This window comes from Trichechus manatus, unplaced genomic scaffold (genome assembly GCF_000243295.1).
Source record: "Trichechus manatus latirostris isolate Lorelei unplaced genomic scaffold, TriManLat1.0 scaffold00099, whole genome shotgun sequence".
NCBI lineage: Eukaryota > Metazoa > Chordata > Mammalia > Sirenia > Trichechidae > Trichechus > Trichechus manatus.
Genome location: NW_004444035.1, coordinates 8,153,698 through 8,171,736, shown reverse-complemented (window position 1 = coordinate 8,171,736; position 18,039 = coordinate 8,153,698). Strand labels below are relative to the sequence as shown.

The 18,039-nt window shown below is 39.0% G+C and overlaps 1 protein-coding gene across 3 annotated transcripts in view; it reads right to left on the bottom strand.

The window, feature by feature from the left end:
- The window catches only part of SGCZ (sarcoglycan zeta), a 385,242-nt gene that overhangs the window by 43,576 nt on the left and 323,627 nt on the right, over positions 1-18,039 (bottom strand). For 2 of the 3 annotated variants that reach the window (XM_012557395.1, XM_012557396.1), the window contains one exon: positions 12,210-12,332. The exons of the other annotated variant lie outside the window; for it this stretch is intronic. In XM_012557395.1, coding sequence (XP_012412849.1) covers positions 12,210-12,332 — 123 coding nt within the window. The remainder of the gene's footprint in view (positions 1-12,209; positions 12,333-18,039) is intronic. 3 annotated transcript variants of the gene reach the window in all.

Sequence of the window (18,039 nt, the reverse complement as noted above, 5' to 3'; positions counted from 1 at the left end):
CCTGCATTTTGCAGATGACACAACCTTGCTTGTTGAAAGGGAAGAGAACTTGAAGCACTTACTGATGAAGATCCAAGACTAACTACAGCCTTCAGTATCGATTACACCTCAACATAAAGAAAACAAAAATCCTCACAACTGGATCAGTAAGCAATATCATGATAAATGGAGAAAAAGACTGAAGTTGTCAAATATTTCATTTTACTTGGATCCACAATCAATACCCATGGTAGCAGCAGTCAAGAAATGAAACAATGCATTACATTGGGCAAATCTGCTGCAAAAGACCTCTTTAAGGTGTTAAAAGGCAAAGATGTCCCTTTAAGGACTAAGGAGCACTTGACCTAAGCCATGGTGTTTTCAATCGCCTCATATGCATGCGAAAGCTGGACAACGAATAAGGAAGACTGAAGAAGAACTGACACCTTTGAACTGTGCTGTTGGTGAAGAATATTGAACACACCATGAAGTGCCAAAAGAACAAACAAAAGAATTCTCCTTAGAACAAGAACGGTGACACTTTGTCTCACGTACTTTGGACACGTTATCAGGAAGGAACAGTCCTTGGAGAAGGGACATCATGCTTGGTAAAGTGGAGGGTCCGCAAAAAGAGGATCACAAGGATAGCATAGGACTGGGCAGTGTTTCATTCTGGTGTACATATTGTCGCTATAGTTTGGAACCCACTTGGTGGCACCTAACAATGGTAACAATTGACAAAGCACTAGTATTTATAATACGTAAAGAACTCTGTAAACTGAACAGTAAAAAATGTACAATTCAACTATAAACTGGGCAAAAGATACGTACAGTATACACATTTAACTTATGTGGATATGTAAATGACAAGTAAGCACATGAAAATATGTTCAACATCATTAGACATTAGGGATATGCGTATTAATAGCACAGTGAAATCTCACTACACAGGTATCAGCCCATCACTACCCAGCTTTCAAATTAAAAAGTAGTGACAACACCAAATGCTAAAGAGAATGCAGAGAAAATAGAATATTAACACCTTGCTGGTAGAAATATAAAATGTTACAGCCATTCTATAAAATAGTTTGATAGTTTCTTCTAAAATTAATCATGCGTTCACAATACAACCTGGCAATTGTATTCTTGGGCATTTATCCCAGAGAAATGAAAACTTACTTTCAGACAAAAACCTGTAAACTAATGTTCAAAGAAACTTTATTTGCAACACCCCAAATCTAGAAACAACCAGATGTCTTTCAATGGAGGATGGTTACATGGGATATGTTCATACCACGGACTACTGCTCAGCAACGAAAAGGAAGAAACTATTGCTATTTTATGCACAACTTGGATGAATCCCCAAGGAATGACGCTGAGTGAAGAAGGCCAATCCCCAGATGTCACTACTGTATGCTTCCATATGCAACATTTTTTTAAAGATAAAATTATAGAATTGGAGAACACATTAGTGGTTCCCAGGAGTTAAGGAGGGAGTGGGGTGGGAGGGAATAGGTGTGGCTATAAAAGAGCCACGTGAGGGCTCCTCGTGTTGATGCAAATGTTCTGTATCTTGACTGTAACAATGTCAATACCTTGGCTGTGATATTGCAGTATAATTTTTTCATATATTACTACTGGGAGAAACAGGGTTAAGGTTGCACAGAAGCTCTCTGTATCACTTCTTACAACTACATGTGGCTTTGCAATTATGTCCAAATAAAAGTTTATAATTGGTCTCACGTCAGAATTTGCAAGTTTCAACCTGAGCCATTTACCTTGGCCCTGAAGCCTGACCAAAACTTCTTCCGGAGGAAATTCTGACCTTGTCAAAAGTGATCTCCAGCCTACCTTGCTCAGGAGTAAGAGGATGAAAGGAGTTAGAGTTATCGAACCTGGCCAGAGAAACCAGTATGGAGACAGTTTCGATAACAAAATATGCATCCAACAGTAAGCTGACCAGTGACTGGACACGGCCACTGAGCAAGAGAACAAAAGAAGAAATGAAACGGACTCAAACCACAGGATCCTCTTTCAATCCACAGCACAGAAGGTCTGTGTTCCAGCCACTCAAAAGGGACTGCAATCCTCAATCGTTTGCAATCCAGCTACTATCAAAAATCCTAAGGAGGCAATTGGTATTCAAGTGAGATAGTCTCAGGGACAACACAGTCATTCAAGCATCTGGATTCTCTCAGACCTACCCCTGTATATTAAAGTCATCATTGGAAAGCTACAAACCAAGCCTCTGTAATTTCATTTTCCCATATAAAAAAGTCTGCACAGAAAGGAATTTAATATTGTATATTTGATTTTTTCAAGATTTAATAAAATGATTTACCACGTGAAGACTCTTTTCTATATACTGTAAAATTATCTTATTATGTGGTTCAATTTTTAAATTTCAAAACAATTTTAACTTTACCAACATGTATACCCTTTATCCAGGGACCCCATTCAAGTTTCACAAAATAGGATTGGCTTTAAAATATGTCCGTCAATTCGTTAACACTCCCCCAGTCAAAAGGAAGGGATTGTTTCAATACCATGTAGCCTTCTCCTGACTCTCTCTCCAGAGGCTTACCCTCCCAACCCAGGCACCATGACGAGAGGAAACGGAGGCCACGTGGAGGGGGCACATATGGAGTTCTGGTAGGCAGCCACGTCTAAGTTCTCAGATGCCAGCCCTTATCAAATGGCGGACTTGTGAGTGAGCAAGCGTCCACATGATAGTAACCCCCTAGCCTTTGAGCCTCCCCAGCTGATGTCAAGTAAAGACCAGCTGTCCCCTCTGAGCCCTGCCCAAATTGCAGGTTGTGAGCAAAATAGATGCTGTCATTGGATGACAGCCACTGAGTTTTGGGTTAGCTTGTTACACAGCAACAGACAACTAGAACACCATTTGCTCCAGTAATGTCCTTTGTAGACAAAGGATGCAATCTAGCCTCGTGTGGCATACCCAAGGCAAACAAACGTCTCTAGTTTCCTTCAAGAGTTCGTCATCTTTGTTTTGTTTTTTTATTTCATTGCCTCAAGATTTGGTATCTGTGGTATGTTTCCTCCTGATTACACTTAGGTTATGCATTTTTGTCTAGAATATTATAGAATTGATTCTTTTTGTTATAGTCTATCAGATGTCACATGACCTCTATCATATGACTAAACCCACTGCCATCAAGTCGATTCCAACTGATAGTGACCGTACAGGACAGAGTAGAACTGCCCCATTGGGTTTCCAAGGAGTGGCCTGTGGATTTGAACTGCTCACCTTTTGGTTAGTGGCTGAGCTCTTAACTACCATGCCACCAGGGCTCCATCATATGGCTGGTGGTGGTGATTTCATCACTTGATGGCCATTGTGACAGCCAGGTTTTATGATTATAACATTACTTCTTACCCTTTTTAAATTAGTAAGTTAAGGAAATTATGTTTTAAAGCGATCTAAAATTCCAAGCCTCATCTCATATTCTCTTACAAGTTTTACAAGCCATCGGTAGTTCTGCCTGAACTGTTGCTGTGTTTGCCAAATGGTGATTTTCTAGTTCCACACTGCTTATTTAATTGGCATTTCCCTATAATAGAGATATTTGTCTTCTCCTCATTTATTTATTCATTTATTTTTATCAATGTGGATCTTACTCAATAAGTCTAATTCATTATTTTCATTATATATTGATGCTGAAAGTGCCTGTGAGAGCTGCTCGAAACTGGTTTCTGTGTTTTTCTGACATATCCCCAACCTGGACTGAGCATTTCCTTACTTTCTAGCATAATCTATGCTCATCTCATCTTGTTCTTTTCCTGCTCCAGCTTTAGAATCAGGTACTTTTCTAAGAAGCCCTTAATTCCTTTTAGCGGAGAATGGTATTTAGAGACCAAGATCTAGGTACTTGGTTACTCAATATTCCTATAGTCACTGATTCCCAACCCTCTATGTCGAGAATGCTAGGAAATACGTACATCTACGTAGGTAACAAACACAGACATTCACACTGCCATCTATATTTACTTCATTAGCCATTCCTATTTATCGAAAACTGTGAGTTTATACGAGTACCTCTAATCCAAAACCAAGCACTCATTCCAATTTTACTCCTTTCTATGTCTGTACCACTATTCTCCAAAATGAGAAACCTAGCCCCCCTATGTTCAATATATTTGCTTATTTGCTCAATCCCCCATATGTAGCCAATTTTATGACCCTACCAGTCCTCTCTGATGTCCTCTTCACATGGCCCCAGGCCTCTGCCAGGCTCCTTTCCCAAACTGTACTGACACAGCCCTCGCATAAGCCCCAGACGGCACTGCCTGTGTTTCCACCCTCCTCACGCTGGCTCCAGGTTCCACAGCTGGCCTGCCTTTGCCCTTGGCTGCCTGCCTTCTAGAAAGGAGGGAAGGAAGGAAGGGAGAAGAGAGGGAGGGAGGGAAGGAGGGAGGGAGGAAGGAAGGAAGGAGGGCAGGAGGGAGGAAGAAGTAAATGTCCATCTGCCACCAGTCTCTCAGGTCCTTCTACATCTAGACTATAGGCTTTCACCCATAAATGGAGACACCAATATTCAAGCCTGATTTCTACCTGTAATGCAATGCAACACAATAATTTGTTTCTAACTTTATTTCACACTGACTTTGTAACCATCCAGCTCTCAGATTTTATCTCTGAATCTCCAAATTTCACCTCAGCCATTAATCTTCTGGATCTGATGTTTGTATGTAACTTCCCTGCTATTTCTATGTCAGGTTTCCCTGCAGATTTTGACTTGCCCCCTTTCATCCAGCTGTGGGCACTGAGTTCCCGAACAGTAAAATCTTCCGTTTTAATTTTAGCTTTCTGGAACTCAGTCCTTAACTTCAAGCATTCAGAGTGGCAAAGGAATGGAAAATTGAGTGAACTGACTGATCTAACTAAACGGTATATGTTTGAAAGAAATAAGAAAAATGCCAAATTAAAATTTATAAGTCTTGATACTGGAAGATAGGTTTCAGCTTGGTGAGGATGACAATAGAGAAGATATGATCTTGATTTAATGAATGACATGATAGCAATGGTTTTTAGAAAATACGCATGTCAGAATTAAATGCGTAGGTGTCTTCTGCAATAGGTGTGATGGGCTTAGGGTGACTGCTGTGGGCTGAAGAAGAGTACAAATGTAAGGGCCGTTTTGAAGGCAGAAATTGCCTACTGGGTAACATATTAACATTACACGTTTGTTTTTCTCCCTGCCTTTCCCTTGGCTGCTACATATTAAACCAGCACCAGTTACTGGCAAGTTGATTCCGACTCATGGTGATCCCATGTGTGGTAGAGTAGAACTGTACTCCGTAGGGTTATCAATAGCTGATTTTTTTTGGAAATAGTCTGGCAAGCCTTTCTTCCAAGGTGCCTCCAGGTGGATTTGGACTGCCAATATTTTGGTTTGCAGCTGATCATGTTAACATTTCACACTACCTGGGGACTCCAGTTACAAATTAGGATTATTATATTATTAAAAATCCCTGGCTGCTGCAAACAATGGTTAAGTGTTTGGCAATTATCCCAAAAGATGGCAGAGGCACCTTGGAAGCAAGGCCTGGCAATCTGCTTCCAAGAGCTCACAGCCTTGGACACCCTATGAAGCACAGGTCTAATCTAAAACACTTGGGGTCACCAGGAGTCAGAATCAACTCCACAGCAACTGTTATTATTTTTTAAAAATACTATAACATCATTTCTTGTGGCATCTATGATTTGTTTTCTCACTTAATTCTTTTTTCCATTATTAATAGAACTGGTCACCCCAGGTTTTAACAAAATACATCAACACCAGTTAGAGCTTGCATTTCTCTGCAGCCCTTGTAGTTACACATAAGGAAATGAGTAAATTTTGGCCAGAAGGATATAAGCAGGGTGATGAGTGCCAGTCCCAGATAATGACGTATAAGAATTCTTTTCCTCTCCCCTTCCTCTTTTTCCACGGCTCCCATGCTGTAATGCAGAAGTGGTGGGATGTGACAATGCCAACATTATGAAGAAGGGCAACATTCTGGAACTCGGGGGCGGCAGAGCTAGTTAGCGGATGCCTCACAGAGCTTGCCTGCGTCAGCGCCATTATATGAAAGACAAATGAGATTTATCTTGTTGGAGTTACTGTGTTCTGGGGTCTGTTAAATCAGTAGTTTAAGCCGATACCCTGTCTAATTCGTCACCTGTGTTTTCATAACTAACATGACTTATTCTCTCTCTGTCCTTCTTCTGACATTTTCTCACGGGGTCTTCAAATCTCTCTAAATATTTAGTGCAGAGTCTAATTTTCCATGTGCAATACTGAATAAACAACTTCCACCTCATGTCTTTTCAGCTCTTACTTGGCTTCCTCCCTTAATCCAGTGCCCATGTCTTCTATGTTCCTTTCAGTGTATTTATTTTATAAATGTCCCAAGCAATTAAGGAAAGCAGTAATAGCATTGGTAGAAATAGATTCACTGAATATCGCCACTTTGCCAGGGTTGAACCAAAGTGACTTGCAAATATCTCTGCATTTTACCTTCACCAAATCTTATGTGGTAGGTCTTTCTTAAAATACTCATTTTCAAGAAGAAAAAATACAGGTTTATAGAGTTTCCATAACTGTCCAGTTGGTAGGCAGGATAAATGATCCACCAAATAGACTGACGCCCGAATCACTGGAACCTGTGAATGTTACTTTACATGACAAAAGGGACTTTGCAGATGTAATTAATATCACTAATCAATTGACCTTGAAATACGGAGATTATTCTGAGTTATCCTGGTGGGCCCAATGTAATTACATGAGCCATTAAAAGGAGATAATTTCTTTCTCCGGGTGTTGGCGAAAGAGGGAGTAATAGAGATGAGGCGGAAGGGCAAGATGGAGAGATTCTGAAACATAAGAGGGACCTGACGCAGTGTTACTGGAGGGTAAAAGCATGAAAAGGAAAGCAGGCAGCCTCTAGGGCCAAAGACCAGCCCCTGGCTGACAGCTGGCAAGGAAACAAAGAACCTACAATCGATTCTAGTAGACCACATTCTGGAAGATACGCATTTTTTTAAACTTCTTTATGATATATATGAAGTCAGGGTATTCACCCATAAGATGGCAGGATAATTTCTTAGAGCCATTGTGTGGATTTGAGGCTTATAGCTTTAAGAACTTTAACATCAAATGGGAAATTCTAAAATCCAATACACCAAGATGTTAGTTGATTCAACCACTTGTTTTTGTTTTTCTTTTTGCAGATGTTCTCTTTTACGACACATTTCTATTATACAGCTATATTTTCGAGAAGTTTTGTTTTAACAAAATAAAAGTAGGAAACGTTTGAATGAGTTTTTGAAAAAATCAGTCATCGAGAGGACTGCCAGTAAGATCCTCAGAGGAAATGGCTTTCTTTCTGAAGTGGCATGGCTCATTATCGATATACTTCAAAACCTGACAGTGGTTTTTACCTGGCGATGTTTGGAGGAAGGTGGAGAGGTACTAATTGTTAGTGACTCTTTGAAATCTTTATCTGTAAGGAATTTAAAAAGCAACCAGAAACCACCCTGAGTCGAGTGATTTATCCAAGTCTACAGACTTGAAAATGCCACACCAAGGGAAATTAAGGGATCGCACATCACATTTGTCAGCACCTGACCCAGTCATGCCTCGTCAGGTGCTATTCAGACAAAGCAGCTCCATCCTAGGCCTGTGCTACCACTTTCTCGGCATTTGGACAGCCTGGAGGAACTATGGGTCTACCTAACAGAAGCATTCATTCCGGAGATGACCCCATCACAGCATGCCAATTTAACAGACAAGAACAAGGATGCAGTGGACTAACTCATAAAAACAAAACAGAAACTATTGATTTTTAACCCAGAAGCATGGTGTTCAATTTAAAAGGCAACCTTCAGAAAAGCCTTTCTTCTGTTGCCAGACAAGCACTGGAACTTGTCTATCCTTCCAATCATTCAATTAGAACAGGGACAAAGGGGTGCCGCTCTTGCCTTTCAAACAAATACAAGGGCGTAGGCTGAATGCTGGGTTGGCTTTCACTGTTCTTTCAGGTTTGCCAGTTTCTCATTGCTTCTGTCTGGAAAAAAAGAGATATCCTGTCTCCCTAATACAGTTAGCTATATTCCCTTTTCCTTTCACAGACAAAGTGAAAGGTCTAAGTCCAACTAATAGCCTTTCATTTAATATGAAGGTGTTCCATAGTATTAAAGTCCTTCTCTTTAAAAAGTCCGATGACTTATACGTGCACTTTCTTTTCTAAGTTAATTTACTACTTGGAATACAAATAAAAGTGCAAATTGCAGTTGATTGATTCTGCCTGAAAGCACTAACTTTACGAGACTTCTCCACGTAAAGGTTTATACCTTTTATTTGTTTACCAGATCTCAGAAGATAATTGCATCAAGTAACATTGGCCAATTCTAGGGAACGCGATGAGAATAAAGTTTTAAGGTACGCATACGTAAGCAAAAGTGCAAAACTCCTATACACTCAGCGATGCAGAAAGGGTATGCTAAGGTCACAAACTGTATTCCCTTTCCGATGTAAGCAAACTATTTCTGAACTATCCAAGTAAAGTGATCTAAAGAGTAAAGTACAAATTCGAAGCACATGATCGTTCATCAAGGTTTTGCTGATTGCGTCTTTGTCATGTCATTCCCACGACTCTCATATCCCACAACCCAAGATGATGAGAATTTACTGACTCAAATATTGTTTTAACTTTTTTCACTGTCACGTACTTCGTTTTGATCTCCACATACCTACAGAAATATGTCCGCAGTGATATCTTCTTCTGCTTCCTTTTATAGCAGTATCTTATAATGCTTGAACTCCATGAGCAATGTATGTATGTAGAGTACTAGATGAAAAGTAGCCTATCGGTTCCTCTGTGTCCCTTACAGTTTCCTTTCCTCATTCTCAGCGGGCTTTCTCCTAAAGAAAGATAGTTACATGGGAACTGAAACTTGAGACGTACCTGTGTTACCACTTTCACAATGGACTCAAGACATCAAAGAGCAAGCAGATGCCACAGGACTGGGTAGCGTTTTGCTCTGTTCTACATAAGGCCCCCAGGAGTCGAAGCTGACTCAACAGCCAAGAACACCACCAACAGCCAATGACTGGTTTAGAGATTTTTTATTTTTAACCAGTTTCCTTTGACCTGGTGATGAATTGTGTAATACTGCCTGATAGATGAGCCTGGAATCTGGAGTTCATACTGCAATTCTTATTGTTGCTGTTGGTGGTGGGTGCTGTTGCGTCATTTTATCGACTCATGGCAACCCCATGTGATGGAGTAGAACTAACTCACAGGGTTTTCTTGGTTGTAATCTTACAGAAGCAAATCGCCAGGTCTTTCTCCTGCAGGGCCCCTGGGCGGGCTCAAACCGCTAACTTTTCAGTTAGCACCCAAACACTTAAGCTTTTGTGCCACCAGGGCTCCTTGTAATTTTTATTCAATCATGTTAAGTCAATCTATGGAGAGCTCACTCTGTATATGTGTATGTCTGTGTGTCTGTGTGTGTCTGTGTTTGTGTGTGTGTGTGTGAGTGCATGTACAGAGGCTCACAGAGGCATAAAACATAGAAAACTTGAATGATTTTTTATTTTTTCAAAATATTCATGATCGTTTATTCACAGTATGCACATTTCTGTGTGTATATCCGTATGTATTAAAATATGGTTGTAATATTTTCAAATAAAAATGTAATTATTACAACATTTTCTTTTACCTTCTCCACTAGCTTTAAGTTGGAAAAAAACCAAACCAAACCTGTTGCCGAGTTGATTCCTACTCATAGGGACCCTACAGGACAGAGCAGAACTGCCCCATAGGGTTTCTAAGGAGTGGCTGGTGGATTTGAACTGCCTACCTCTTAGTTAGCGCCCGAACTCTTGACCACTGCGCTACCGGGGCCCCAAGTTGGAAAGAATTGTAATAAACAGCAATTTAAAACTCCAGCTAGAGTTATTTAATTATTCATTTGCTCTTATTCTGCATTAACTTAGTTTCCTAATGCCTAAAGTTGATTGAAATGTTTTATTGCATTTTCTTTATCAGACAAGGACATTTTAACCTACTTTTTTCCTGTGGATTAAAAAAAAAAAATTGAAAGTTGTTGTCTTCTGCAGTTTCCTACAAAACAGAAATTCAAAAGCTATGTTGTTGGAATTTATTAACAGTCAGCAGTTGAGGTATTTTCACACACAATCCAGCGAGTGGTGAGGCTGGCGATAATGTGGCGAGGAATGTTGAAATTCAGGTAAGCGTTTGCCATTTTACAGCTACCCTCCTGCACCCTAGTAATATTTGAACGCGCCAGGCAGATCCTGCTACTTGTTAACTAAATATGCTTAGATACACCAGATCTACGAAAATTTTAGTCATCAATGATTTTACCTCAGGTGTACAGACACACCCATTGACTAAATAAATTCACCCCCTTCTGGCACCCTGAAACAGAAGTCCATTTACCAAATGTCACTGCTCATGAGTATAAAGCCGGAAAGGATTCATTTTAATTCCTGCGGATCGTTCGTAAAAGGAAGTTTTCATATTTCGGATTTAGAATTCCAGACTAAACCTCACGCTGATCTCTTGTCACATGTAACTGTCAAGTGTAGTCGATGCCGCACCTCATTTACCTGATTCGTCCTGGAGTCGGTGCCTCTTTGTAATGACATTTGTCAAATGATTCAAGCCTACTTTCAAGTACACGTGCGGTGACTAATCAATCTCAATGCCCTGAAATTGCATGCTATGCTATGCGCAAGTTTCTCCTTCAAGCTTGTGAAATTCTAAATTATACTCGCCTTTGATATATTTATTTTCCTTTATTTCAGAAGTAGGACAGGAATAAATAAAGCGACTATGAAGTTAACGTGATATTGTGGTAAACAGAGACTAAGGCTCCAGTAGGAATGTGAGTGGGTGTGTATGTGTGCCTGTGCCTCTTTGGGTACTTGTGTGCCTGTATGTGGGTATGTGTGCTTGTGTTTGTGTGTACATGGGCTCTTCTGTGAGCAACTGAACTGTGACTGCATATAGGGGTAGGGTTTAATCAAATGAAAATACTTTCTAATTAGCATTTTTTATTAACAACATGGAGCCTCTTGCAGATAAACATCAAGTGAAGAATCAGGATTGTTTGCTATAGGCATGCGCACCGATCTGTGGTGTTTCTTACAATCCAAGTGTTTCACTTCAAACCCTTCACAAAAATCTGTTTAAATTCTGCAATTATGACCTCAAATTACATTAGTTTACTATTTAGGATCTTCTGAAAGCATATGGTACAGCCCTCTATTGTAAGACTATGAATGGGGAGTATCTGAGATAACTGGAAAATATACAATAGATCATCCAAGAGCATTATGAACAATAAACGCAAGGTTATATGTATAGGTGTGAGGCTGAGACATAAATCGAAAGAGCCACAGTGAGTGATATGTGTTTATCCATTTACACACTCACACACACATACACACAGAGAGACAGATACAGAAGAAGAGGGAGAAGTTAGCACAGATGCCACTTAGATCAGGTAATTCAGAAGAGATTGCGTTTAAAATAATCTTCCCCATTCCCACTTCTATTTTTTTTTTTTATTTCAACTGGTGTTAGTTTTAATGACTATAATATTTGAATAATGACTTAAAGGACTTCTAAATAATAAGTGTATAGCACTATTTCTTGATTGATAAACTGTAGATGATAATTATAAGCCCTAAAGCATGAGAATTTATCTTACTGGCAGTACAACCCTTCTTGCCCACTTTGTCCTAAAGTTGATGTTCGCATTTTAGTTGTTTACTTATCTTTTGACTTTAAATAATGCACCTCGACTTTAAACGATACACCTCAAGTTGCAAAAATAACTTTGCCACTTATTTTTCCATCAGCTTTCTTCAGCTTTCCATCCCCTTTCATCAGCATCTGCACTTCGCCTTTTCCCACCACCCACTCCCGCACCCCTCCACCCACTTCCGCCTGAGAGAAACAGCTTTCCTTTTACATCATTAAGGCTACTAATATTTCCAGTCTCTTCCGCAACCACAACCAGTGCCTGCCATTTACAACAATTTAAAAATCAAATGATGTGATATCAGGATATTATGCGACACTCAATTTTACGCACGGAATCAGACACGTGACAAAGTAGCTTCTTGCGCAGGTGCGCAGTTGCGTATTCTTTAAAGACGTCAACAGTGCTCCGAGACCTCCGTCTACAGTACCTGTAACCTTCAGCTTTTCAGCGCCAATGGTGATCTCATCTTCATCTGCAGAAAACAGCACCCTGCCGTCTTCACTGCCTCTCACTTCAAACCTCTTACACTGAGCTTCCACGGCGTCAGCTCCTGCGGCCAGAGGAAAGATTGGAAAGTAAAGCTGGTTCACAGGAAACCTTATCACAAGTATTTTTTAAAAAAGAGAGGCGCCTATATTATTTACGTCATTTTTTTCTGTAGTGTGTTTTGCATCTGAATTAGGACTTTTTAAATTAAGTTACTCTCTTCAGGAGGTGGTCTGATTCGGCAGTGGATTGCTGGACTGGGGTTGCTAGGAACATGTCTGACCTCTGAATGTCTGGCTTGGTCTTAAAAAGGACTGCTTTTAGCCAGTTAATAACTGTTTGTTTTGTTCTCTTTGGCAGCCCACAGACTCGGCAGCATGCCTGACACCTGCTGGATGCTTGATAAATATTTGTGGACTGAATGATGCTCCTGGTTGTCTCTGAAATGCAGATAATTGTACCCATGCATGCTACACCTTAAGGCATTTGTAAAGCACAGTTCAGTTGCAAACCATTCCTTACTCATCGATTCTAATATTGATATTCTCTTACCTTTTAATAGCTCTGAAACAGAATCCACTTTACGGTCAATCTTGCAAATATAATTGTCTTATTTTTAGTGTTCCTTAATGTATCTTCCAACTGATGAATTTCTTAATTCCTTGAAATACAGTCTTCAGTAAATGTAATTGTGAATCACTTTCCTATTTACTGACCCTTTTTTGTTTATTATCCCATCCATAAACCACAGAGCCAATTTTCAAATTTAGAAAACATAAGAAATTGGAGAGTTAGGTGGACCTTGGCAAGATCTCACTGGGCCTTGAAGATGAATATCAATTGAGAAAAAAAAAAAAATTAGGATGGTGGATGAGGGTAAAGGATTGATATTTCCATAACACCAGTTTATTTCTTTTAGTGAAATACATTGAGCATATGGATCTAATAATATCTTCCTCCCTGTTGAGATTTGGTATATCGCTCCTCTACTAACTACACCGAACCCTACACCATGTACAACCTAGCCCAGTCAGGGACCCAGGCACATCACACTCTGGGCATATTTCTTTTTATTTATCTTTGTGTACCATGATTATTTTTTAGATGGATGACTCCCAGGAATTCCAAAGTTGAGATCATCTTTGTATCCCAAAATATCCCCTAATTTAGAATCGTGTCTGATTTGTACTAGGCACTTGGTAGCTGGATGTTCAGCAGGTAACTGGATACTAAGGTTAAACTTTTCCTCTTTCCTCGGTCCCAGTTCCACTCCAGCCCTGTCCCCAGTCCTAGCCCAGGTGCTTTGGGAAGTTGCACCTCACCATCCACATAGCATCTGAGAAGCAATAAGCAAGAGGGAAAAAAATAATTCCAAACTCTTATAATGAATAGAAATAATTCCAAACTCTAATAATGAATAGGACAATTTCTCTGAAAAGAAGCAGTGTATTTCTTATATTCTGAAATTACAAGTCTATGATTTCATCCCACATAAAAAATTTTGAAAACCTCTGACCAGGCCTATGCTAAGTAAGGTAAACTGGTGTTAATCTTATGGGCTGTCACCACGTGAACTGTACTTAAAACAACTGTTTGTTTTAAACAAAGACCATTTTTTATGGAAGTTAATGACATTAAAACTGACTCAAGGGCACACAACAATGGGGAAACCCTGGAAGACCTACTGTCCTTGGTCATAGACATTACATTTGATCTTGCAAACATTATTTCAAAAGCCTGTATTCATTTGAGTGTTTTTTGTTTTTTTTTCCCAATCATTTTCTAACCTTCCAATATCCTGCTTTCTAAACTTTGAACCATAGTAAAGCAATGAGGCGGTGTGCAAAAAGCTATGCCATTGTGTTACAAATAGTGACTTTTTCCGGATTTCCAGGTATCTGTGTTTAAATCTACCTTCCAACACTCAGACATAAATTATGTCTGAACTGCCTGAAAGATATTATATACACGAAACCTTAACATGTACACTACATTGCTCCCTTCAGTTTACTTAATGGCTGAGTGAATTAATTCACAAAATATATCTGCTGACTTTGATGGCATCGGAGTGCGTTAGATCATTATGATATAGATACATGCACACATCAGCAGACTTTCCTTAGCATACTTGTGTCATTAAACAGAAGATACTTTATTAACATTAAAATGTCATATTGCTTGCTATGTAAACTATCAGAAGTATAGACAGAGTAGCAGGATATGGTGAAGTGAGTTGATATTTCAATTCATCAAATACAAGCAAGCAAAGACATAAGCAAATAAGAAAATGTCCACGCACCCGGGAATAGAAGAGCTGCATCTAAACATGCAGAAGCAACCAACTTTACTCAACAAGTTAGGATAATTACAGACTGTAAAATTGCAATCAATATGCAGTGTATGGATAGTAAACAGATATTTTAAATCCAAAAATAATTCTGAATATATTGTATTTTAGCATATTGCTTTCCTCATCTGCAATCAGACATATATATATTCAATTGTTGGAATAATTTATGTTTGAAGTTAATCTATTAGACTGTACGAAATGGAATTAATTCCGTCCTAACACCCTTTGTCTTGTGTCATTGTGTTTTTCAGGTTCTGAGCATCGCATACTCTCTCGGCTAGGTCAAGTGAGGATCCAGCTGCTCAGAGGAGCAGGAGTACTGTGGTCAAGCTTATCTTAATCTCTGATGCTTCCAGTGCTGCAGGAAAGTGCTATGCCTGGATGACTCTGGGTAAGGAGCTCTGACTCCTTAGCAAGTAGACCAGCGGAGTTGGGATTATCCAGACAGTACTATATTTTCTCAGTCATCACAAACACCAACTTGCTTATTAAAAGATCAAGACTAAATCATTCTTTACGAAGTTTACATCTGCAGCTTCAAAATTAAGCAAAGACAAATCAGAGATAGAACAGATAAAGAGAACTGAGAGAAAGGAGAGAAAGATGTAAGCACAACAATACAGTCCATAAAGTGATTAAAGTGCTCAAAAATATCCAGATATTTTCTCAAGTCCTTTAAGATTCAGTATCTGTTCATCAAAAGCAAACAAAATAACGAGAAAAACACAAATTTGTTGTTCTCCTCAGAGATGACTTCACTGCCTGTTTTGGAACACTTTTACATTTTTTGCAAACTATCATATTTAGTAGCTAAAGGCATCTTTTGCTCACAAGTATAGAGGCTACATTAACTCAACTTGTCTTTGCATTTTTTCCCATTGTTAACCATTAAGTACCTCAACTGGAAAACGGTCTTTAATAAAAATCTCTAAAGGGGCTCAAACAATATATTTCCACGGGTCCTCTTGGTACCATTCAGTGCTGATTTAAAGAAAACAAGGCTGAGGTCAGAATGGATACGTCTGCTTACCTCTGCTGTGTTTCCTGAATCATACCCTGATGAGTCTTTTCTGCCTCGTAATTTAAAGTTTTAATTTTATGTGTCTATAACTATCTTCAAGGTCTTGAAGAAGAGTATTATTAAAAGGTTAGTAATTCCCACAGGAAAGACAAAAATAAGATACAGCACAGTCAAGCAAGTTCTGTGTTAGCAATTCCTGGTTGAGAATTACCGTGGGCCCAAAAAACAAAACCAAGAGTGAAAAAAAGAAGCTGCTGTCATGAAATATAAATAAGCACTGAACCTTATTGTATTTCCTGCTACACGTGTCATTAAAAACCTACACCTAGAAAGTACACTGTGGGGATACAGGGGCTGGGGCGAAAAGGCCGACTGAGGAAAGGGAACGCCAGGGCCACAGGCTTCTCCTTGAAACAAGGGCCCTTGAGCCTTTGGAAGTTATGTTTCCCCAAAGACTCCGCCAAAAACCACTTTTTGTTGTTGTTGTTCTGTTTTGTTTTCCTCCTGCAAACGATGTAGCTATTTGAACCCTAAAGTTCAAGAAATGTTACATTCATCCCTGTACCTCCCCACTGGCCACCCTCACCACCCTCAGTCCCTCGACCACTGCCTTGTACATAGTAATTGCTCAAAAAACGTTCGCTGCTCAACTGACATAAATTCCACTGTTGTAATATTGTTAGGTGCCATCGAGTCGCTTCCAACTCATAGCGACCCCGTGTACAACACAACGAAGCACACCGGGTCCTGCGCCATCTTCACAATTGTTGTTACACTTGAGTCCATTTTTGCAGCCACTATGTCAATCCATCTTGTTGAGGGTCTTCTTCTTTTTTGCTGACCCTCTACTTTACCAACTATGATATCCTTCTCCAGGGACTGGTCCCTCCTGATAACATGTCCAAAGTACATGAGACAAGTTTCGCCATCCCTGCTTCTAAGGAGTATTCTGGTCATACTTCTTCCAAGACAGATTTGTTCCACTAGTCTCCACCATTTGAATTTTTGGGGCTTTTTTCTCCCTCTCCCATCCATAGCTTCTTCTAACACATTCTTCTGCTCCTAATCTTCCTTTTTTAAAAATATAAAACGCTTATACAGACAGTCCCCGGGTTAGAAACATTCAACTTACAGACAACTTGTACTTAAGAGCAGACTGCCATAAAGTCTATTATATTAAAAATCTGAGTTGAATACAATGGTTTGTAATAATAAATACACTTACTACTTTGTGACACTTGAGAAAACATTGGTGGTTTGAAAGTGTTTCTTAAGTGTTTATATGCATAGCAATGTAAAATATATACCATATGCAAAGACAAACATTTGACGAACTGTTCTGACTTACCTACATATTTGAATTAAAGACAGAGTTAGGAACGAATCTCGTTCGTAACACGGAGATTGCCTCTACGTAAAAAAAATAAACTGTGTAAATAATTTTACCCACCCTCCAGCTGAAGAGAGAGCTATTATTTCCAACATCAGTGAAATGCTTAGTGTTATCTTTCCTTAATCACACGCCCCTCCATTCGCAGGAAATGCCAGATGTAAAGATTATCCTAAAATGAGTTTTGATTTTCTCCTTTGTATATCTTTACTCCTTATGTATGTATTCTTAAAATTTCTTTCTTAGTTTGCATGTTTTTGCATTATACACACACACTCACACACAGAGTTTCTATTATTTGTATTGTTCGGTGACTAGGTTTTGTCACATAGAATCAGATTTGTGACATTCATCTTTATCAATACACATAGTTCTGCTTCATTCACCATCTCTGCTATATTCTGTTATGAGGATATACCACAAGTTAGGGAACCATTTTCCACTGATAATGATCATTATTTTGGCTGTTTCTAGGATTTCACAATTTGTAACGATGATGCTATAAACTTTTTTGTGGAAGTCGCCTTTTAAACATGGGAAAGAGTTTTCTATAGTTTATACCTAGGTGTGGGGTTTATACCTTTACTATAAATTAGCTATAATGTTATTGTTGATCTCTAATCTACTTTAGATCATATATTTTACATATTCCTATTTTTATTTGTGCCTTCTCTATTTTTTGCAAATTTGGTAGAAGCTGTCTATTTTATTTAACTTTTCAAGTAAATAAACTGCTGGATTTTCTTGATCTTCTCTGTTAAATCTATTTTATTGTTTTTATTTCTATTTCATTGTTACCTGATTTTGTTTTTCTCTTCCTACTTGTTTTTGCATTTAGTTTGTTCTTTAAAAAAAACAAACTGGGCATGCATCTCATTAATTTTCAGCCCTTCCACTTTTCTAAATATGGCTTTGAAAATTAATATTAATAACAGCATCAGATATTGACATGCAAAAGATTTTCTTCTAATAATATTGTAGCTGAAACCCACAAGTCCTGACAAGCTCTT